General features: G+C 33.7%; 1 protein-coding gene across 2 annotated transcripts in view; it reads right to left on the minus strand.

The window, feature by feature from the left end:
* Nucleotides 1-785: 785 nt before the first annotated feature.
* Nucleotides 786-24,904, minus strand: part of KLHL1 (kelch like family member 1) — a gene marked incomplete at both ends in the record, with an annotated part of 190,081 nt that continues 165,962 nt past the window's right edge. For both annotated transcript variants that reach the window (XM_082279274.1, XM_082279273.1), the window contains 4 exons: nucleotides 786-845; nucleotides 1,823-1,994; nucleotides 6,033-6,245; nucleotides 19,714-19,876. In XM_082279274.1, coding sequence (XP_082135400.1) covers nucleotides 786-845; nucleotides 1,823-1,994; nucleotides 6,033-6,245; nucleotides 19,714-19,876 — 608 coding nt within the window. The remainder of the gene's footprint in view (nucleotides 846-1,822; nucleotides 1,995-6,032; nucleotides 6,246-19,713; nucleotides 19,877-24,904) is intronic.

Consider the following 24,904-nt stretch of genomic DNA (forward strand, 5'->3'; position numbering starts at 1 on the left):
TAAACTGAATATAAGATTAAGAAAGAATTAGGTAACTGTTCCTTTGACTCGCATATTTGCAGCAAAGCCCCAGTGCAGCCACAGGATTGCTTTAAGCATTAGTTGATTAAACACACAGGCTTCCCCCTCAATAGGCTCATTTATAAGATGCGTTAATACTGCCAAAGAGGTACAGTCTGAAGTTAGAAAAAAGTCTTTTAGTTTTGTTTTTCTTCCTACTCTAGAGTCACAGCTCAGTTGCTATGAATATCCAGACCATTTGACCTGTTCCCTTTAGTAAAAATCAAACTGCTCATTTAAATGAGAAGGCCATAACCCATTTGAAGACAAGACCTGAACAGCAAAAAAATTATATTACTATCCACTTTTCTCTTTTAAAAAACACAGTTTAAAATTGATTAAATATACTTTCATGTTTCTGCAGTTCTCTTGCAGCCATGTAAACTGTTCTCATATGCCTTTCTGCTCTTTGTGTAGAGCCTTCCCATGATTATCCAGTTCTCCAGGACACATTCATGAGAACAGTACCTGAACTTACTACTCTACATTCACATATTTACGCCTACAATACTCTGGGATTTTTTCCTTGTTCACTGACTGTGAACAGTTTTATGATTTTATAGGGCATAAATACTTAATCTTTGTCACTTCCAAACTTCTTCAAGTTTGTGATCAACAGTGTATTCACTGTGTAAATCCTTGTTCTTGTCAAGTTATCATTCTCTTTGTCACATAGAAAAATAATCATTTCACAGTCAGTAAAATCCTAAGTAGTGCTGACAAAGTCATGGTTGTTTGATGACTACAACACAGGCACCAGCTCTTCCAATATTTAAGGAAGCCATCTGCAGAAAAACAGACACAAATTAACTGAATAGGATCAAACCATGCAAAAGATTGCCAAACAGGAACAAGCCATACAAAGATTGTCAAAGTGCTGTGTCAACATTATTGTAAAATGGTCGAAACTAATGGGAGTGTAAACTGCTAAAAATAAATAAAACCCACACTACCCTACTATTGTAATTTAAAATTACTTACACCTCACATCTTTCATTTGAAAGTGCAAGAACAGAAAGCACAAATTAATTTTAGAGTTGTCATCAATTTTGTGAACCATTGATATGCAAGGGGTTTCTATATTCTGTAGACGGTGGCTGATGCTGCCACTTTAGTCCTTGAGGCAAGGTGAGAGCTACCAATACAGAAATATATGGTTCCAGTATTCCTAAAGAGGTTCAAGTACCCTTTAGAATAATTTTGGCAATTTTAAACACTATTCAAGACAAGACAAGGATTAATACCTTTAGGAGACTGAATCTTGCTGAAACTATCACAGTAGAGTCAGCTTATATGTACATAATAGCACACTGTACTTAGTGGCACTGTATAAATCACAACATTGTTTACATGTCTCCTAACTACCTCTCCAAGCATGTTTATTAATTGTTTTTAATGTGAACTGGTGGCTTTGTGGAAAAAAAAATCTTTCCAAATTCATTTCTTATTTCCTACAGAACTTCATAAAATGCTCTTCTCATTAATACATGTAGGTTAAAAAAGATGGGCTTCTTTAAATCACGTATGTCTATATTTAAGCTAGTCAACAGGAGTTCCCCTTTGCAATCATAAAAAGAAATAAGCTTTCTTGAGTGTAATACATCTCACCTATTTTAAATGCTTATTTTAGGATAAGATCATGATTTCGAAGTATGCACTTTTCTGCATTAACTTTAAAGGAAACTTAGAATGGCTAATTCATATATATATATATGTGTGTGTGTGTGTGTGCGCGTATATATGAAATAAACTTTATAATTACCTGTGTCCACTCATTAGTTTGAGGGTCATATGCTTCCATAGTGTTCAGGTATGACTGACCATCATAGCCACCTACTGCATATAATTTGTCACCAAGGAGGCAAACACCAACAGCATCTCGAGGCATACTCAGTGGAGCCACCATTGTCCATGTATCAGTTTTCGGGTCATACCTGAGGAAAGAAGAATGGAACTGGGTATGTGGAGAGAAGACAAGCATCAATTCATGTTGATTTTCACTTGAATATAGTCTTTTGTTTTCCTGGGGTGGAAAAAATCCTTTAGCATCCTATCCAAAGGTATTCTTCCTAACAGCAAAAAGATACAGATCTATTTTCTTCCCAATTCAACTGTCTAGATGTTGATTAGAAACTTTTGCTCAGCTAACCTTCTAGCATAAACTAAGGTATTCATAGGATAGTGTCAGAAAAAGATCTGAGAAAGATATATGAACAATATGTGGATGGATGTATACATTTTATTTATATGTTATGTATACATTTTAAGTAGGGCATTTCTTGTAGCACACCAAAAATATTATAAATATTATTTCTAAAATTAAATTTCATCATATTTTAATTTCTGAAATTATATTATAAAATAGTAAAAAACAACCCTACGTATTCAGGGAATATGCTTAACTGCATTAGAGTCTCCTCCTGATATTTGCTCAAGTAAAGAAATTAATACTGGTTTTATGACATAATCACCACTGAATTTTTAAAACTGAGGGTACAAATCCTTTTTATAATGGTGGTAATTTAAAAATTAAATATTTACTCTAGCTATTAATTTAGATATTCCTTAATAAGGTGATATTATTTCATTTCAGAAGTCATTCCATTGTAACTGTTTTGGACATCCATAAACCAGAAATTAATTATCTTTTGATAGTTTGTTACCGAGGATGTCTGGAGTATTAGGTTACATTTGATATCTCATTTTTAGATATCAAATATTACTAAAACTGAATACTGTATCACAGTAAAATAAAATTAATTTCATCTATCCTTAAGCAAGTCTACTATGTTATAGAATCATTTGATCAGTGGAGAAAATAAGCAGTTTTAGTCTACAAATCCTTTTGTAGACATTAATTTGCTTGAAAGTGTACGTATTTTAGTCAGTCATTATCAATAAGCAACTTATAGGGATACTTTTTGAAATCCCACATATTTGAAGGCTAAAATATTATATATATATTTAATACAAGCACTGAAACAGCAATGTTACAGTGTTTTGCTTGTAACAGCCTCCTGGTTCATAAATACGACTTTTAAATTGGACAATAAAAGAATTGTCTGTAACCTTGTTTATATGGTCCTTGACAAGTAAACACATTTTAAGAAAAAAATCTACTCATCTCCTACCTGCTAATCCTGGCATTTGGGGGACTTCTCAGAAAATAAGATGTCAAACGTCTAGATTTATGATAAATGTCTTTCCTAACTTTAGAGGAAAATATTGAAAAATATCACTTGAATATGCGGAAGGTAAAGGAACATGTAACAAGCCAAAAAAAATATTTTTAATGGATTTTTTTTCAAGATTGTGTGAATTTTTCAACAACAGAATCACATTCCTCTAGGTGAAACAGTTTCCCGTCCAGTGAAATGCACCAGTGTGCATTGTATCTTTGCCTGCCTAAAGGTAATAAATGTTTAATAGACTCTTAAATTACAAGGGCCAAGGTGAGAAGGCAGAAAAGCTGGAAAACAATACAATTGACATCATTGGACCTTTTTTTTTGCTTCTTCCAATAAACAGGTATGAAAGGCTAAAACAAATCCTTTTAACTCAATTCTGTCAACAAAATAGAACTGCACAAGAACTTGTTGATTTTGTAATTGCCAGGAAAATACCTGAGATTTCTGACATCCTTTTTGCTGCTAAAAGCAACTGTATATGTCATTCTTATAATAACTAGGTATGCCCCAGGCTGAGCAGGGTTTTGATAAAAGCTTCTGAATGTGGAAAGAAATCAATTTTGAAATCAAGGTGAGATGAAGGGGAAAAAGCTATAGGTCAAATGACTATGTTTTTAGCATCTGTCAAATTTTGAGTAGCATTTGAAAAAGAAAGCTGTTTTATGAAATCTGCCAAAATATCTTGAAAATTGTATAGTTCTTATGAAGAAAATAGTTGTTTTGCCTTTAAAAGGGAATAGAAGATTGCACTTTGACAACTTATGAAGATGAGAGAAATGTAATTATTATTTTATTTCAGAATGCTTGATTCCAGAGGAAATCCTTTAAAATTGCATCAAACTTAGGAGATTAAACTGTAAGACTTAATTACTATTGAGCAGGATTTTAGCAGTAGCATTTAAAAAACACATATCTGCTGTCACTATATTTGCATAATCTCAAAAATAAATTTAAAAATATTATGTCTGGTTTGACAGTCTTCCAGGAGCAAATTGGTACTGGAATAAAGCACATCCTAACAGGCAGCATCAGAATGAAAAAATGACTGAAGCAGCCTCATTCCTGAAGAAGAAGAGAGTTAAAACACAGGCCTTTGATATTTATGGAAAGAAAAACTTTCAGAGAGATATAAAATAACTTAGACTAATATACCTCCTCATCACTTACTATTCTTTGTTTTCCTAAGATATTGAAGGGCTTTTGTTTTTTGAATATGATGCATTATTTTGGAATAAAAAACCAGACACACTAAATTGCATTCCAGCCGTCTTATAAACTAATTACTGCAAGGGCCATGGAAGTTTTTTTTCACATTTCAGTGGAGTCCACCAGTTAATTCACATCCACTCTATGCAAGTTAATAGCCTACAAGTTCTTGTTTGTTAGTCCCAACTTTTAATCTCAGAGCTGACTGTTGAAGTGCATTTTCCACACATTTGCTATCAGTAGAAAAAAAATCTAGACGAGGGACACTATACATGGTCATTCTAATACCAGTACATAAACCAGCACAAGGATATGTGGTTTAGCTCATTGCTGCAGTCTCCCCTGAGAAAGACAAATATGATGCAATATAGTTCATCTTCAACACTGGAAGAAGAGAGAATGAAAAATGAAAGAAAAGCTCCCTTATGAGCCCCAATAAATAGAAGTAGTTGAAAATACCTCATACTTATTAAGACTGTCAGTAGTAGTCTTAATATAAATTTATTTAACTGAAAATTCTTGTTATTGTTCCTTATAAATAGAGGTCCACAAGGATAGGCCCTGTAAGGAGGCATCATGGGATTTCCCTGATTAATTGTCTCTCTGTTGGAGATGAGAAGTATTTGGCAGTCTATGATCTTTGCATACATGCAGTAGAGATGGCAATGAGCAAGACTGAGCAAAATCATATGGATAACATAAGGAGTTTTAACTTATAATTTTTCAATTAAATATTGAATGCCAAGCTCTACTCAGAAGAAATAACTGACATTTAATTAACCCCTTCAGAAAATAAATAAAGAGATAAATCCTCCCCAGCTTATATGTTAAGATAAACCAACTACTCAAACACATCTACTTTAACTTTTGCAACCTGTACACATTTGGAGTGAATATTTTCCTTATTCTATTTTATGTCATTCAGAAACAGAAAAAAAGTCAAACCTTCATGAAACATTTGAAGAATACCTTTAAATTGAATGCCATGATCACTTCATCTGTGCTGTACTGCCCTACTAGATATTCTTGAATTTGTAGAAAATCTACTTGCAAAATTCAGGGTACTGTAAATACAGTGTATAAGGCTTACATCACCACATTTGAAGGTGGCAATTCTGTTAAAGGAAGCAGTATATTGTACTGGGAATATCCATCACCTAAGCAGTTATTTCTTCTTTGCTTATCTATGTTTCTAGAGTTAGAAAATATTTCTAAACACAATTTAATTTTGTAAATTCAGTTATAAAATCATTTCAAGGAAAAATTTTTATCACTAAAGTGGTTAGTTTGTGACACTGCAATGTATGAAATAGTGTCCTAAAACTACATAAATAGGATGTGAAAAAACCAGCTTTTTGTGTTTGTGGTAATATATAATAGTACTGTGAATAAAAAGGGATGACAAATAAGTTTCAAAGAAATTGTCTTTTACAGACCTTTATAGAATTTTTCAAGTAAGTACTAACTAGGCATTTCTTGGGTTAAAAATATCTGTTTAATTTTACCATAGCAAAGTTCAGAAAATAATGCTACCAGATATTACTTTGTATTAAAAAAAATGCATGTATAATTTGATACCTTTCCACATAGTCCAGCAGTCGAGAACAGTGATTAGAAGCTGGAGCATCATGACCTCCAACTGCATAAAGAAAGCCATCACATGTAGCCACTCCTACACCTCCTCTTCTCTTACACATAGGAGCACACATATTCCATTTATTTGTGTGAGGATCATAATATTCCATTGAACTCAAACATGAACTTCCATCCCGACCTCCAACTGAATATAACCTAAGAGAGTCCACACAAATAAAAATGTTGATAAAACAAGAGCTCAGAATTGCAGAAATAAAACCAAGGAGTATCTGTTCTTTTATCTGACTTCAGAAAATAGAAAAAAAGAAAATATATAGTATTTTTAAATCATGTGAATCTCGAGCAAACACAGATGTTATTACCAAATTTATTACCAAGCTCACATGCTATTTAGTGCTTTGTCCACCTGAATAGAAAGGAAGATATTTCTTTCTGCTAATGGATATTTTCATTCTTTCATTACTGCATATACAGTCAAGAGCACGACAAATGACATGCAGGTATGTCTCTATAGGTTTACAAATCCTGTAAGTAGGTTGTTGCCTAAGCTCATCTTCTATGAGATGGAAGTGCCAACTTATAATTGGTAATCCAGAAAAATAAGAAAAATGCAATCCATTTATTATAGTTTCTCTGTTTCTGCTGTGCATCAAAGTATTAAGAAGTACAAACAATGTGGAAAATTAGATCTGATATTCAACAAATTCCACATAAAGATTTATCAATGGGGACTCATGTTCAGAATGAATTTTACACTTACAATATAGTAGAGATCAAATATGAAATGAATTGCAGATAGGAATATCACATTATGTTTTAAACACGGATTTTTAAAAAGTACTACCTCAGTTTCAAGGCCCTTGCTTACACTGAAGAAAAGTCTTACCCACACTAACAGAAAATTATAAGCCTCAAGCACTGTGTTTTTCTTTATCAGAATATTTTATGAGGACTGAGTTATGTTGGAAACTCATGAACAACTTCTGAAGAGTATTTTAAACTTGAAATGATAAAAATGTGGTTTAACAAAAAAGTTGTTGTGTTTGTAAGTATCTGCAGGCAAGAAACTTGTTTCGTTCTACTCTTTATAATGGGTTCCAGGAGGAAATGGTTCTTATTGTTCTTTCCCACTAATACCATGCTGTATTCATTCCTTATATGAATCTTTTTGCAGTCTGTTGCCTTTTATACAGTGCCTGGAGATTAACTAATAGAAACACAGGCTATTTTAAAGTCCAACCACTAAGCAATTTCAGATATGAAAGCTGTCTCTGTAAAGCAATTACTCATTTGGAAGCTTTTACTGTCCTAAGCACTCCATGAATTCAGAGCCATTTAAATGTGCATTTGCCATTACATTTCATTGGTATGGATGCTGATGAATAAGGAAGTGCTGTACAGCCACTAAATATGTCACCGAAGCCTGAGAACATTTTGCTAGTGCCTGACAGACATACTTGTGCTCAGACTAAAGCACCCAGGAGAATCCATACTCCTCTATGAGAGATACTAAAGCAAATACACTTTTTTAACAACAATTTCTTTGGATCCAGACCTAATAATGTAGCTTTCTTTATGATTATCAGATATCTACAGATGAAATCAATATTAAGGCACCCAAACGTGTTAATCTGTGGATATACAGTGTCTAACTTGTTGTTACGCTCAGAGTAGTCATCTGAGCCTAAAAAACAGCACTAAAAATATTTAAACATCTGACCAAAACCATTTACATTAATATAAATGTAAATATAAGCATTTACATGTAGGTGTCTGCAAGGATGTTATCTTTATTTTCAAAGATGTTACTTGGTTAAGCTACCCACAGACAGTGATAAAACATTTTTTGTGACATTTAAGGTATGTTGACATTCCTTCCAGGCTGAGAGATATGGAAAATAGTACACAGTAGAAAAATTCATGACTGCTGGCACCCTGAAGCAAATTAAATGGCAGTAGACAATTACATGTCAGTAAGTGAATTGATCTCCAAAAATATAAACCATGATTAACACTTCTAAGATTTTCAAATATATTTCTAAGTAGATATTTGGACATACAAACACTGAACACTGTTTAAAAAAATAAAAAGAACCAACACATCTGCAGACTTCAGTGCAAATAATGTTGTGTACCCCTAAGCAAAATACCCACTGCTTTGATATTTCTTCTGGCATGAAAAGTTCTTATTTATTCCATTGTCTTTCAACTGAAATAAATCTATTTATTTAAGCTGATATTTGCACACTGAAAGTGGAACATACTTTCTCATTCCTCTATTCCAATTAAGACAGCTAATAAAATATAGCTGAAGGCACTCAAGTTGCTGGTAAAAAGATAGCAAATGCTGTTCAAAAGTAGCTGATAAAACTTTCAGCCAGTGATTGGGACCACCTAGTCTTTTGCTAAAATACACTCTGCTATTCAGAACAAAATTCATTTTCAAAATCATATTTTAGAACTAACATTTTAGAGTTCGATTGTGTTTCTATCTCTGCAAGGACTCATTAATAATTTTTTTTTTTTTAATTTCACAAAGGTGAAATAAAAATAATTCAGATAAATAAAAGTTGGAAATCAAGTAATTGTTTTAAAGCTCTGACTGTGGTTGAGCTCGAACACCTCAGTCAGGAATTGCTTCCAGCCTTCAGCCAAATTTCCAAATCCATGTTCACAAAGACCCCAAATGACTGGAGAACAACTCTGCAACACGCACTGAATATTCGGGATACTGTACAGCTATCTGAAACTTTTGAAATTCTTATAACCAAATTTATTTAGTAATCTTACTTCCTTCTTAGTGCTTAGGGTCCTATTTTATTAGAGGACTTCAAATTAATCAATTTTTTCAGCTTTGTCTAGCTTGGCAACAGTTTGTAATAAAATTTCTACAGGGAAAAGTATATTGTATTTCTCTGAATTAGCTGAATTACTCTTCACCATGTATCCCATCAAAACTAGAATTATTGTAAAAATAATAACTATATATGTCTGCTTGGAGAGAGAGATCAACCAGGAAAAGAAAGCATCCAGTACTGAGCGCTTTTATCTCCACAGTGAAAGTTCTGCCTGTGGAGCTATTATAGAATTCTATTCCTAAATGTCCTACATTGCAGCTGATTCAGATGCACAGATATGAAATTAGACCAAGCTCAGCCTCTTCTGTCTTTTCAGGGTTTTGTCACTTCTTGTACTAAGATGGAGAGAGATTCCTGAACATTCATGTATATACACCTGTATGTGAAATTGGCTAGAAAAATGAAGTAGAGGTTTCGAAGTAGGAAGCATGAAGAGAAGTCACGACCAGCTGGATCAAAAGCATTTATCTCAGTTCTGCCATTACAAACCTTTGATAACTACTCTGAAAAGCCAGTTTTAAATTAAGTTTGACAAGCCAACCTCAAAAGACCAGACTGCCTTTGATGTGAGGCGGTATAGCTTGTGAAAACAGTTGAATCATGCCCTTGCTGCATTTCTTAATGAGGTTTTCCCTTTCAAAATTCTTTCACTATGAATATCAAAGACCTCATCCAGTCTTTTGCTTAGGTTCTTTTTCACCCTTTTCTGGCCTTTCAGTGTGTCTGAAAGAGCAGCAGAAAATTACTCTGGTACAAAAGATATCTGGTTGGTAGGAGTGATGGGACAGTAATAATTTTCATCAGTGCTGGACTACTGTATTGCTGAATCAGTCCATACCTGACCTAAGAGTCAGACTGTAGGAGAAGAGAGATATTACCCATGCTGCCTTGATTAAGCCAGTGTAGTTCACTGGCAAAAGTTCAAAATACAATAATTTTGTGAATGGAAAGCATTAATGAAGTCTTATTTCTGCGTGTGAATTTGGAAGGGCATTTTATGTATTTGTAATGCAGTAGGGAAATAAATTAAAAATAGAATTTGACCAAAAAGATGGAAAAAAAAAAAAAGTCATAGAGTAAGTGCCTAGAATTAAATGAATAGTAATTACTGAAAAGTTAGATAGGAGTCCTCAGACCTTGATCCAGTAGCTGGTGTTTCTCCTCATGGCAGGGGAGTTGGAACTATATGATCTTTGAGGTCCCTTCCAACCCAAGACCTGCTATGATTCTGTGACATAAAATATTGAGAGAAAAGCACCCTTTGCATGGATAATATCATTATGACAAAGCTTGACTTCCTACACTAGAAATTTTAGTTTCCTAATAGAAAGAACTTGTTTCAAGCAATTTAAATTGTAATCAGAATTATGTGGGCTACATTCTCTATTCAAGACCATTGACTGAATGCAGATTCAACCAGTTAAAAAAACATTGTTGACTTTATCAGGCTTTAAGGCAGGTAAGGCAAAATTACCAATTACCTTTGTAAATTAATGATTTACTACAGCATGTGCATGAAGCCCTTTATTTGCTCTATTGTTTATTTAAAAACACACAGTGAACATGTCATTAAATAAAATTTTTAGTGAATCCATAGAATTACTTTGTGCTAGACTGAGATAATGTGTTTATGATATTAATTTTCTTTGTGAGTTTAATAATTTTAGACCATACTGTTGTTCCATTTTTTGTCTCAGTATCCATTTATTTCATTATTTTGACTGTTGTTCTATTTTTTTACCTCAGTATCCATTTATTCCATGATTTTGACTAAAATATCTACACCTTTTTGTAGTTTCCACAGTTAAGGAAGAATAATTTCAATATGTGTCTCATTTTCGCTATAGTTGGATCCAGAATAATTGTTTTTGTGAAAAAAAAGTTTCATTTAAACCAGAAGTTAATAAACAACATATTTATAAAACAGCCACATCATAAAAGCTGTTATAAAAGAACACAAAATAACTTCTCGGGATTCAAATTAAGTTTTAAAACTATTTATAGGTCGAAGTTCATTTAGAGTAAAACAGAATTTTTTTGTTGAAACATTTGTCTCTGTTCTTACCAAGGCTGATAACTTGTGAGGTAGTCTTTGAAGTGTTTGTTATTCTTCCCATTGCAAAAGAGTTTCACAAAATTTGTTAATAGCTAATAACCTCCTAAGACAAATTTGAGATACTGTCTGGTTAGGTAGATGATGTAGAGTCTGTTATGAAAGCAGACATGTGACTGCATGGATTTTTTTGACCAAAAAAAATACTGCTGTATTTTATCATCATGCAAAATATCTATGTCATACTTAATATATTGATTTAAAACTATTTACTTGTGGTTAGTGAGAATATTGTGGGCAGAAAGCATACAGTTTGAAACATTTTTTTTTTCCTTAATGACAGCAACTATGTATGCCTATTAAGGTATTTTTCTTAGTTCAAATGGATTAATAAAAGACAAGTGAATCATCAATAAGGCATAAGAGCAAATAAAACCTCAAGCAACAAAAGCCATGAGAAAAAAATGGCACTGATGGGAAATGATGGGTTTTGGTCATATTTCTTGTCTTGTTAGTTTGGCATGAAATTTTGAAGTGTCACTTCAGCCTTAAAAAACCCAATTAAAGCCTATTAATGCTTCCTTTATTTAATAATATTGAGCAGTACCTTAGTCTTTGCTGAAGTATTAAAAAGCATCCGTGCATTGCAATTATATGGATGACTTGCAAGAAAGTCTTAGATCATTTAGCCTGTGACCTTCAAAATGAACAAACTTTTCTCAGTTCAACAAATTCAACCAATAATGTAAGATTTAGCTGAAGTTGGTCTGCCAAGTCAAAAGAAATTTCATCTTATCCCAATATTAGTTATTAAGAAGTTAAGCAAGTTTCAAATTGGAAAAATAGAAAGCTAGGAGTGGAGATAGCTTGTTATTCTATTCTGCTGTGTATAGTAGATATTTGGTAGCTGCTGTAGGGGCTGTTTCTCATAAAGATATTTAGTTGAGTATTAGATTAATATTTAGCTTTCTTTAATTTCAGTCAGATGTATATCTTTAAATATCTTCCAGATTCACATATATGTGGAAATAAGGAAGTATTTGTATACACAGGATAATGCACACATGAATGCACGTGTTTACATGTGTGTGTGTGTAACAAGTTAATGCCTACATTTGGGCAGGGGACGATCTCTCGGCTTCTCCCACTGCACTGAACAAGGGCTTCTTTCCTGTCCCAGCATACAGGCACCAAGTACTATTTGAGACAGGCTTGGATTCTCATACTTCATATCCCACTAAAGATAAAAATGAAAAGCCAAACTTTAATTATAATAAATAATATAGGATATTAATACCTTTTGCAGTCTTGACCACAAGAGAGAAAACTGATTGCTGAATGCTTTTTTAAAGGTCTTTGCTTAATTGTGGAAGCTGCACAATTAAAAAATAGGGTGTGAATTTTTCTAGGCATTATCCACAGTGCTTCCCACTGTCTGGATTGGTGCATATGTTACATCTAAAAGCATAAATTAGATGGAGTGACACTACTGCCTTTTTCTGCCAAGTATTAGGACTGAGTAAGTTAACTTACTATGTCTGTTTGGCCTGAAGTACCCACACATGTCCAAGTTAATGCATACCATACTAGAACATATGCATTATCTATGTAGAATTTGTTGTTCATTACAAAGCTTACAGGAAAAAAAAAAGAATATAATAAACAGACAAAATGTTTCTTATTACAAAACCTGCATGAAAGACCTTATCACAAATTACAGTCAACAGTCCAAAAACTTTGTTTTATGGGTGATGAATGAAGAGAAGGGCATAGTGGGGGCTGTACTAGTTTGAAAACAAACCAGTGGGAGGCACCAAGTCAGAATAACAATTTAATGGAAATTAAAGAAAAGGAAAAAAAGTAAAAGAAAACACTGGTTCAAACTGACAGAGTCAAGGTACAACCTGAGTCCCTGTTAGGCAGGGTGGTGGTAGCAGTCTGCTAGAATGGTGGCTGCAGTCCTCTGAAGCAGTGATCCTGTAGTAAAAGAGTCTGCTCTTCCTCAGACAGTCCAATAGTGGCTGTGTAACTCCTGTCCTCTAGAAATCCAGTGGGAAGGGGTGTCTCTGGTGTTCAGAGTCCCAGATTATACCCACGATGGGATACTTGGTTCCTCCCTCTGGGTGGAGCATCTCACAATGGGGTAATGAGTCATGAGGCCAAGTGTTGATTAGGCTCATTAACAGATGATAGTCCAGAGGGAGTTATCTATGAGTCATGGGGCAGGACAATGATGGGCCATTAACAGCAAGATAGTCTGGGGGGAGGAGGCAAGGAAACACTGCCCCACCTGATTTCAACAGCTCATGAGGATGGTAATAGTATACACTGCAACCCAGGACAGGGGCATACACACTAAAAGATGTAGATGTGCAGTAAACTTTCAAAATAGAAATGTGGTCCAAGCATCTGGGACCCTGGCCATAGAGTAGCCAGAGAAAATAGGCTCACCCTGCAGATCAGCAATGTTTTTAGCATGTGCTGTGTCTCCTACCAATCACTTAGTTTCTAAAGAGGAAGGATGCATATGCATCTGCCTTGGACTGAAGGAAAAATAGTGGGTTTACTGTAAAGTTTCATGATTTTTCATTGTTTTCTTCTAAGAGTCACATATACTTATCTAGCTTGTATCTTTTTAAGGCTAGCCTAGCCCCACAGAAAAAAAGTAAACCTGTGCGGAGTCTCTTATTTTACAGTCTGGATGTAAAATAGCAAGTTAAATCTTGCTTGTAAAAGAGAGGATATGATGCACCTTGAATTAAATTGTACATTCACTGAGCTGCATGAGACCTCCACATAGGAAACATGAATTTGTGTGCAAAAGTACAAAAGATCAGACCAGGGCACTGAATTAGTAATAAGCCTTAAAGATTCTGCCAAGAGAAAATGCCACAGATAGTTTATTATAAGATGCATGAAAGCCAAAGGGGCAGAACTCCTGGAGGAGGTTGTAGTCAGCCACACAATCAAGTTTTGTAGGTGGTTATATGAATGTAATACATTGCTAATTCTCTCAAGCCAAACACTAAACTACTATTAAAGGACTTTGTGGAATTATTAACCTTTGTCTCCAAGGTCAGTCCAAAGCAATTATATTCCTGGTGAATGACTAACTACAAGATAATCTTGAGAACCTTTTTTGTGCTCACAGTAATTTGGTTTGAATTTTGCCGTTTTTCTTAAAAATGAAGGTTCGGCAGGCTAAACTTTCTGATAGTAACTTTGTAATAGTGCATAATAATCGTAAGGAATATTTTAAACTAAAGCAACTGCTGTTTACAGCAGGCACAATATTGATCTAAATAACACAAGTTTCTTTCCAGTTTTTCTCATGAAATGATCTGAAAACAAAACATTCCACTGCACATATGCAACATCTCTATTGGCCTGCTTTTTGTGTTTCCCAATCAAAATGAAACAGAGAATAGCTAGGAAAGCACTGCCAAAACAATAATCCAATTTATGAAAATCCATTAATAAATGAATCCAATTATTGCATAAGAGGTGGAACTGAAGGAATGTAACTAAACAGATAAATAATTATTTAAAAAAAAAAAAAATCCTAACTAGTAAAATTGAAAATGTAACAAATGAATTTGCATGACTGTGAAGGGAAGAATAATAAATATGTATATGCAAATGAATTTTAAAGTAATCATTAGTATGTTCTATTTATACCAGTGCTTAAGCAGAATTAATAGAATGTGGAATCTGATCTAAATTCTATCTGCTATAGTTAAGTAACGGGCAAAATTTGACATTACCAATTGATAATAAATAATTACTTAAAGGACACAACCAGAAAATCAGGGTTTTTTTTTTTTATGTTGGACTGTCTTTCAACAAAAATATGGAAAAATATCAGTGTCTAAGGCAAACAGGATAAAGGAAGGAGACATAATTGATGGAGACAGATGAGGCTTGCCAGACAACTCCAGTTTTAAAGATGTTGTATTGGATTAAGAGGATCTATGCTTAGGTTCCTGTAAAAGAAAATATCTCTGGGTCAGCTTATGCATCTTGCCTGTAGTATTGGCACTGAATTTTCCTGCTTAAGATAATCACCAGCCAGAGGCACAGCAGCCTATGGAGGACACCACCTTGGCGTAGGAGGTTATCTCCCAAAGGGCTGCAGCCCATAGACAGCCCATGATGGAGGAAGGGAAATGTGTGAGGAAGAAGGAGTGACAGACAGAAGCAATTATGGTCTGACCACAACCCCCATTCCCCATCCCTGTGCACCATTCGGGGTGAGGCTATAAGATTTTACAAGACATATATTGAGCTGGGGAAAGGGGGGAAGAAAGGGGGTATTTTAAAATTTGGGATTGCTTCTCACTAGCCAGGATCTATTTTTATTACTAATAAATTGCATTAATTTGCCCCAAGTCAAGTCTATTTCCCTGTGACAGCAATTGGTAAGTGATCAGATAGATATTGATGGGCAATAATATTCTCTTGAAGCATTTCTCCTTGCTTTTACTTTCCTTCAGAGATAATGAATACTTATAAAACTTTTTTTTTTTCACAAATAAAAGTAAAATATTATTTAAAAGAATTCTTACACAGTTATATTTTTAAAAGTTAAGATTCAACAATTCCTTGCTTTTTGTCATCTATCATATACCAACAATAGTGTGTGGTATTTAATAAAAACAACAGCAGCAGGGGGAAATATCAAGTTCACTACAGCACATATTTGAGGATATGGCAATCAATAAAGGTCAGGACTCCCTCCTTCTTAACTCCACAAGATGTTACCATGAGATTGAACTGCTTGCCAGTGTGTGTCAAAGTCATTACTTTTGACACTTAAGGCACTGCTGTGATGTTTCACCATTTAAAGTTAGCCTGTGGGTCATAGCAACAGCTGAGTATTTTATCCTTTTGTAACACAGATTTACTGATATTTGCTAAAGGGATCAAAACTAAAGGGCCAGACTTTCTGCCATGAAAGCTACAGTTGCTTCAAAAAAAATATTGATAATTTCGAACATACCAGTAGAAACGAAGGAACATTTTTTGCAATGCAGTCTTTGTGGCCATATAATAGAGCAGCATAGAAAAACATCGGTTATGGTAGTGACACAAAAATTGGAATAACATAAAGCTGTATGATACAGAGAATGTCTTTGAGGTGTATGTATTCCTGATGAAAATGTGTAAACTTTATTTCATTTCTACTTCGAGCTACACCATTAGCATAAAATATGTTCTGAAAATAAATTAGTGTAAAGGTTTAGTGTTCTTAGGGAATGTGTGGTTCATGTATTAGAGAGTTTTTAATAGAAGGCTAATAAATAGCTATGGTATTAGGTATAAATTTGGAGCCATTTACATTTTAAGTTATGGAAAGGATTTGTATTTATTGGATTGAAGGTGTCAACTAGATTTTTTTTTTTTCTTCTTGAGTTTAAAAATGAAGAAATTAGGAAAATCTTGAAATAGTAAGTGATAATGTAGAAATGTTTCTGGAAAAGATAAAACTTTTTCATATTATTGTTTCCTTGGTGCTCCTAACATACTGTAGAAAAGTACTACTGCTTCAGCACTATCTGCTGACAACCATAAAATGCTAGTCTTACATAGTATAAATTGTACACTAGTTACACACCACGTATGTCAGCCCCAAAGAAGGATTCAAATAAGTCATCCCAACTTCTGACTCATTATCTGCATATAAAAAGCACTGTCCTCTCCCAGTTTCTTCAAAGTGTAAATCTCCCTCCCACAGTTAATATTTTAACACTTGTATCTATTGCTGATCTGAGGAAGTTCATGCACTCTTTCTCTTCCAGTCTGTGCAACAGGGTTGTTAACAGTAACAAGGCAGAAAGGATGATGCTGTTTCAATACCAGAAGGAACTACTGACCATGTTTCATCCCAGGAAATTCTAAAGTCATGGCAAGTCCTACAACACCTACCCAAGTATTTTAAAAATTGATAAAGACATCAAGTTAAAAATAAATAATTTATATATATATGTATAGAGAGAGAGAATAAAGATAACACACTCCACTCTTGTATTACTGTTAGACTATGAGAAACAGATGAAGATGAAGGAGATGGAATCTTCAAAGCCTCAGTATACATTGACTTGGCAAAACAAAAATATTACTGGAAAGGAAAATTCTCAGATTCCAGTCTTTGGTATTGCATAAAAACACATAATATTACCCTTTCTATGAATCAATAAACAGGCATTTAGAACCTGATGAGAGTTTCGTGGACACGATCTTATTGCCCCATATTATTTTTATTCCATCTCTGTTTTCCCAGCTGAATTGTAGCTATTTTGTGCATCTGTTCCTTTGTCAACTGTAACAGTTTTGTTGCTTTTCTTTGGTATGACATGCATTATTGATATTAATGGTATACACTATGTGAGCTTTGCAATTTCACTTGAACTTCCTTCAGTATGGATGACCAGAATTCCATATGGTAAGCCAAATAACACAAATATTTCTAATATTAATTAAACTGCATGTATTCTTCAGTAGTATTTCCTTTTTTCCCCCTAGATTTCTTCTTGTGTTCTTTTTCTGTGCTAACAACGTACAGAGCTCTTTTTACCTCTTCTTTCACTTCTTAACAAATTTTTCAAGCACAAAGCTTGCTAATTTACATATAAACTACTAAATATTCTATTTGTGTTGCTTCTTAAGGTCATCCAAATACTTCTGTATTCATGTGTCCAATATGAAACACATGCTATCACCCCCTTTGGTGCCACTGAATTGTCTGGTAATTTAACGAACTTGCTCTTACTATTAGACTCTTTTAACCCAGGACAGATCTTTAAAGCATTCCAGGGGTAACTGTGACATCCTAGTTATTGCATATAGTCCTTTTCTTCTTCAAATCCCTGTACTATTCACCTTTTTTTAAAATCTTAAATATTTATTTCCTATGTAGCACCAGATCAATTGTTCTGTTGAAATTCTGGGAAAATAAATCCATCATGTGTCTTTTATCTAGAAAACAACCTGTATCTTTTATTAGTTGTTCTAGCTGCCCCTTACAACTAGAAAGACATTTAAGGAAATGAATATTGCCTGTGCTCCTCATTGAAGGATAGTAATTATTCTATCCTCTTACTCTGGGAAATCTGGAGGTAACAACCTGGTGACCTTTGTGTTGGGAGAAGAAGATATTCCATTAAGCTCTCCTGGGTGAAACAGGAGCAACTTTGAAATGTAATAAGGCAACATGATTATAGAAAAGAACCCTGTCAGAAGGACTATGTTAAAATTTTTTAAAAGTACTTCAGATAGTCATTTTTTCTGAATTTCTGAGAAATTCAGTGGGATTTTATTGCTTCGATAATTATATCTTTTTCAAATTAGAATATGATGCACATGTTGACACAATAATTTTCATGTTTCAGGAAAGATGTTGATATAAGAACTTCAGTTTAAATTTTAAAATGTACTTCAGTGAAATAACATTAATTTCTGTGCCCCTGTTTTGCCAAATTCAGATAGTATTGTTTTCAATTTGTTTGAGCAGCAAAATAATTAATAATTTACTTTCATGGTCTACACAAGTGAGCTTCAAAAACACATCAATACATTGGAAATTAATAAGAGGTTACTTACAAATCAATCACCTCACTCAGAGCCTGAGGAGATCACAATATGAAAGCTTTAATTTTTTTATTTATTTCCCTCATAAGCTAATAGAAAAATACAATTTTCATTTTTCTGTTTAAAATTAATCTAAATGGAAAACAAATTAAGCTAACCACAAAGCAGTGGAAGATGACTAATGGAATAGTTTCCCACATTAAAACACAAAAGAAGAGGCTATATTTTTTCAAGTGTTTTAAGAAACTCACATTTGAAATATTTAGCATCCAGTATCCATTGTATGCAAAGTGCCCCAAGCAGTGTGAGAGATACACACATAGAATAGTTTATAACTCTCTCACTTCAAAGACCATCTAATGAATTTCATTTATTTATTTATTTTATTCACTGCAGAAGAAAGAAATCGTAATGAATAACCAAGAAAAAAACTCCTCAGAATTTCCATAGTAAATTTTTTTTTTTCCTTTGCTGAATGTTAAATCCACCATCTTGTTTCCCAATGAGAGATCCATTTCCAATATCCTGAGGAATGCAGCACATGTCAGTTGTGTGGAACAGCAATGTAGCAAATTAGCACCAGGGAGTTGAAAGGTTTGGTCTTTACATATGTTTTCAAGTTGCAGTTCTTTGCATATGGGATATTTTTAAAGATGGTTACTCAGATAAAAAGAATGAAAACCGATTTCTGTTTCTAGAATATTTTTATTTGTTGCAGTGAGACCACTGCGTGCTGGTTTTCAGTGGTGTCCATCCTACCTTTCTGGGACACAGATAACATTTCTTTTAATTTAAAAGTTTCATGTAATTCATGCAAAATTCAACTGAGTATCTATTAACTGGGAAGCATTAAATATATGGTCAGCTGTGAAAAAGAAACAAAGCTGGAATATATATGCATAATCATATGCAGCTCTTCATGGCCGTAGATCAATATTTCCAGGGTTATTTGTCTAGATGATGCTTCTGCTAGTCTGCTGCAGGCCTTATGCACCACTGAAACCAGTTTCTTGTAGAGTAACAGGGTTATTAAAGTAGCTTTGACCATTTGATTTAATCTGGAACATTTCAATGCCACTGCAACTTAATAAGGGAAAGCAATGACAATTAAGCTTCATTGGTTTTCAAAATAAGTGTTTCAATTGTGTAAGCATACCCTACTCACTTGCCATTTAATGCTGCTACTCCAACAGTGCTTCTGGCAATTGACATACTTGCCACAAATGTCCACTGCTGACTTTGAGGGTCCCACCTCTCAACTGTGTTCAAATAACTCCAACCATCATGTCCTCCCACTGCATAAATAGGCCCTTCAAGCACTGTAACTCCTAAAATGGAGGAGAAAGTGAGAGAAGATAAAAGTATGTTTCCTCTATCAGTAGTAAAAAATAAAAAAGTTTTCCAAAACACAACCAACAAATGAACTTGTATACTCAAAGTGAAAAAGGAAGCACCAATCTGAGATCTGATTAATTAAGAATTAACAAACAGGAACAAAATTAATGCCACTCCACATGGCTCTATGAAAAACATGTCAAACAAACAATTTCATTTCTTGAGAAGAGTGTTTGCTTCATAAAATAATCTGTCAGTGATGTGATACTCTCAGATTTCTGTATTCCCTTTAGTATCTCATTCTGATCATGTATTCACTCTTTAGAATAGCAGCAAAGCGCATAATAAAGTATGGACTGGATACCTGGTAGGTCTCAGATTATTGTCAACCTAAGGGGGATTTCATTGAATGGAATAGCTTCTACAGTGGTTGAAGTCTGTTTTTTCACCATTTTTGTCAATCATGTAGAAGAAAACATCAATTTTTCAGTAGCAGGAAGCTTGTGGACTGGTACAGAATCAAAAAATGCATTCAAAGGCTTGAGCAAGTAATTATACTGAGAAATTTAAGCTACTTCCTCAGTTTTACTGTATCAAAAAAAAGAAATAACCACACCTTCACAGAAAAATAATGCTGGCTATATGAGGATTCTTTTATCTACTGAGGAAAAGTAAACAAAATATGAAGTGTGAAGACTAAAGTTGGAAATACTTAAATAAGAAACAAATTTTTAACTATGAGGGGTTTGAATCACCGAGTTGAAGGGACGCCCACCCTATTCTATCTTGCAATCTCTTCAGTTAAGCTTAGAAGGCTCTGGAAGATAAGTTATAGCTAAGCACCATTTTTTACAAGACAGTGAGCTCAGTAATTCCATTCTATGAATCCGTGATCCCAAATGAACGTCGCTCTGAAAAAATCTCAGGCTAAATCCAGTCCTATTTCTAAGTCAATGTCTTTTTTTTCCTCACTCCATTTCACACGATTTGAACTTATCAAAAAGTCAGAAAAGAGTAGATCATTAAAGTTTTAGAGAATGGCTTTATTTTTTTTTGCAGAAAAGTCTCTCTTTAATTTCAAACAATGCAAAGTGTAGGAATGTTTTGCTCCATTTCAGAAAAGTAATTAACTAAAAGTTTATTTGACTTTAAAACTATATTTATCAATGAGTTTGAACATGTTTCATCTCAGTGTTCACAGAAAGTGATCCTGCACTTTGGGTGTTGGTTTTCGTTTGTCAATATTTTTTAACTTAAAAAAGAAAGGAATTCAAAAAACCCTACTAACCCTTAAAAACAATTTCCTCCAAATGAAGGCTGAACCTCATCTTTTTCTATAGAACTCATTCTCCAATTGTTTTCATTGTCTTGCTTAGAAATGCTTTCTATTCAATCACATGCTCCAGTTATAATTTTTCCAGAACATTAAAGTGGATATTAAATTGAAGTCATGATCCATATAGCTCAATATCTTATCTCAGAACACAACCAGTAACAGCATGTGGGAAGATGTGTCAGTGTTCACATAAAACTTAGGGGATTATATGATAATATATGTAGTTTGGGGATTTTTTTTTGTTTACTCTAGTATCTAATATTTTTAAATACTCTTATGTCCTGAACAAAGAGGTTTACATTGTCAGAAACTTATTTACTATGATTTCTTATAAAAATATGGTACTCCTTAGCTTTTCATCTATATACTCTTTGCTAAATGCAAAGTTAAGCGGAAAATCAAATTCTTTTTGGAATAATAAAATGAATCATATTCAAAGAAAGTTCAGGGGGGTAAACATTTCTATACACATACATGTAAACATAATTGGTGTCTAGACAAACACACAAACCCTCTCTCACCTTCACACATAAACAGAGTTGTATTATTATGCAGTGAATTTCACAAGGAATCTAAGATGCACATAAGAACACATCAGTTTTGAAATTTCCAGCCCTTACTCCCTCAAATAACTTACTTGCACTTTCACTAGGGTATAAAGAGTTTTCCTCAATTATTCTTTGTATCTCATTCAGTATTTCAGGTTTTTTTTCAAGTACTTCATATTTGAGTTTTATTCTCATCTATTTCCTGCTGGAAATTAAGCCATCACAATTATTTCAATTATTTTTGTAGGAAATTTGATTTTCCCTTAATCAAAACACGAGTCTTCCTGTGTTTTCATGGATTTTTACTTTTTTTTTTTAATGACAATGAAAACTAATAAACTCATTGCATTAATATAATGTTGCTCTCTCTCTGCCTTTCTTGTTATACCCTTGTAATTGAGCTTTATACAGAAAATAGTCTTCAATGGCTTCTCTGTTGTTCTCATGAGAACTTTTCTGAGTTTATACTGTGAGATGCACAGTTTCTTCTGATTTTTCCCCATTGCAGAAACCAACATACTGCCCTCAGTAGTTTCTGGCACCCATTTGTGGAAGCTGCTGTACAAACTGTTGCATCTCTTGGGTGCCTCTGTTACCTGTGCTCAGACACACATATCTATGAAGGCCCACAGTCTGATTCTTATGTTTTCTAAGAAGCCAGGTTGGCAAAGTTCTAAGCATGCAAAAGTATTTTCCTTCCCCATTAGGCAGTGCTTGCACCATATGTTTCAAAATATTCTAATGAGTAGTAATGATAATGTAATCGTCTTCCCCAATCAAATATATAAATATACATTTTATATTACAGCAGACTATGTTATATATGAAGAATTCAATATTCAGGCATTGAATTCAAGCATTTAATTCATTCTTAGATGCCAGAATTTCTCTGTGATTTTTATATCATATGGACTAAAGAATAGTCCCAAAGATGTTGCTTGTAGCCTCCTTATCACACAGGATGGATTGCAGTACATCTCTTCTCTAACTGGAATTACTGAACAGTCCATGATAACAGCAAATGGTAACACCACAATCTTAAGGGACACATTCCCCAAGATCACAAAGGAAAATATTTTCCAGTAAAATTGATGAAACAAGACTATTCTCTTTTCTAAATGTTCCAGATCATTTGTTTTAATTGAAGAAAAAATTAAATTCATTGTAAGTAGACTGTGCTGAAATGTCAGAGTTCCAATCCTATTAGCACACTGTAGTATTCCTCCTCCTTAAAGAGCAAAGGTACTGAACTCTATATACCTTTTATTTTTTAAATGGTGCAGCCAATTTCTGCTTAGTCTCTTGAGATAAGATTTCTCATCTTTTTGTAGTCAAGATACTGAACAGTGTGTTAGAAGATCAGAGTTCATTTCAACTTCATGAAACAGGCTTCTGTGTTCATTATGTGTCCTAGAGTAAACTGACGTCAGAGTACATAATTTTGTTTTCTGTCATCTATGTCCACAAGATAATAAAAGTCTACCTAGATTTACACTCAGAATGTAGATAATGTTTTTTTTGTTAAAATATACTATATAGAATGAGCTTTTCCTGTTTCTAAATGAAAAAATAGCTATTTCCAGCTGACATTTAAACTCTTATTTGTTATTAAGCAAATTGGAAGAATAATACTGTTAGGTCTTTCAGGAGAGTTTGCTAAGAAAAGAGAAAGCACAGGAGGCCCTCATAGCTTTTCTTCCTGTACCTCATCTTCAACAATTTCGCAAAACCAGTTTAAGACACAAGAAAAGAAGAAATCCTCTTGGATTTAATGTTTCACATGATACTAGTGCTCTGTTGTTTCTGACAAAAGCAATAATACATTCAGATAGGGAGAATTTTACCATAAGAGAATTACATTAAATAACCAAAGTTATTATCTTTAAATAAAGAACAAGAAACTGGAAATTGGTGGAATCAGATCTCACTTTTTTAATTTGGAGAAAATAATAATTCCGGCATCGAGGGAGTAATTTGTTCTACCCATCTTTTGATGAATTACTTTCATTTACGTGACACTGGGAACAGTTTGGCTTTTCTAGTTCCCATAGAGTTGGAGAGCTGGAGCAACTACAAGCAACCTTTTTAGGAAAGGAAGCAAATTTTTTTCTTAAGAGGAGACATGTTTTCAGCAATATAATGAGTAGTTAAGTACTCTGCAGTAAGTACAGTGCAGAGAAACCTTAATGTTTTCCTGAACAAAAAAAGTACCTGGAAAATAATTCTTCTAGGCATTTTGACTTAGGAATTTATAAAAGTAAACTGTATTATTTTTAAACTACAGGAGATCTAAAAAATTAATTGTCCAGTTTGCAATGGCAGGCATTTTTCTTTAGATTGCCTTGACAGAGCTATGCAGCAAAAACCCTATTATGCCTAATTAGGTGCTGAGATCTGTACAGTTCCAATTATTTATACTTGAAGACTGGAATGGGACTTTAATTGCTTTTCTGTAATGTTACAAAATAAAGGAACACTGCCTATCATATTTTTAACTCTGCATTTCCTTATCTGCCTAATGGACCTAATTTTACAGAGTGAAATTTTAAAAAGTGTAATTTTTTTATAAAACAACTGTAAATATAGTTTCATAGTGACACTTGGATACAAAATGTCAAAGAAAAAAAATCTGTGGTGCTAGCTTCACTGTAGTCTCTGCATTTTGATATTTGTAGAGACATAAAATTTTAACTGGGAAGGATATACTTGTATCCCACACCTTATTTTTTAAATAAGGACATTAGCTTTCAAGAAGATAACAGACATCCACTGTATCATGACACTGAAGGTGAGAAGACAAATCAGTGGTTTGTTATCCAAGTATTAAACTGAATCAAATAACACCCAATTCTACCCTTTTAAGCTCTGCATTTATTTAGTGTCCGGGTAGAAGAACTTTTCTAACAACCTCCTTTCTCACCCACACCCACAGAAGCATATTTATACAACTTTGTATTAATTGTAATCAATATTCCTGCTTTTTCTTACTCTGTTCTTTCCCCCTTTACATCTTAAACTACTTTTCTTCCATAATAGTGGTGCCAAAGAAAGTAAAGTCCAATTTGCTTTAAGTTATGCACCATGAATTAAATAATGAATTAAACCTCGTATTTACTTCTCAAAGCCATAATATTAAC

This window comes from Coloeus monedula (assembly GCF_965178545.1).
Source record: "Coloeus monedula genome assembly, chromosome: 3".
In the NCBI taxonomy this organism is placed as follows: Eukaryota; Metazoa; Chordata; class Aves; order Passeriformes; family Corvidae; genus Coloeus; species Coloeus monedula.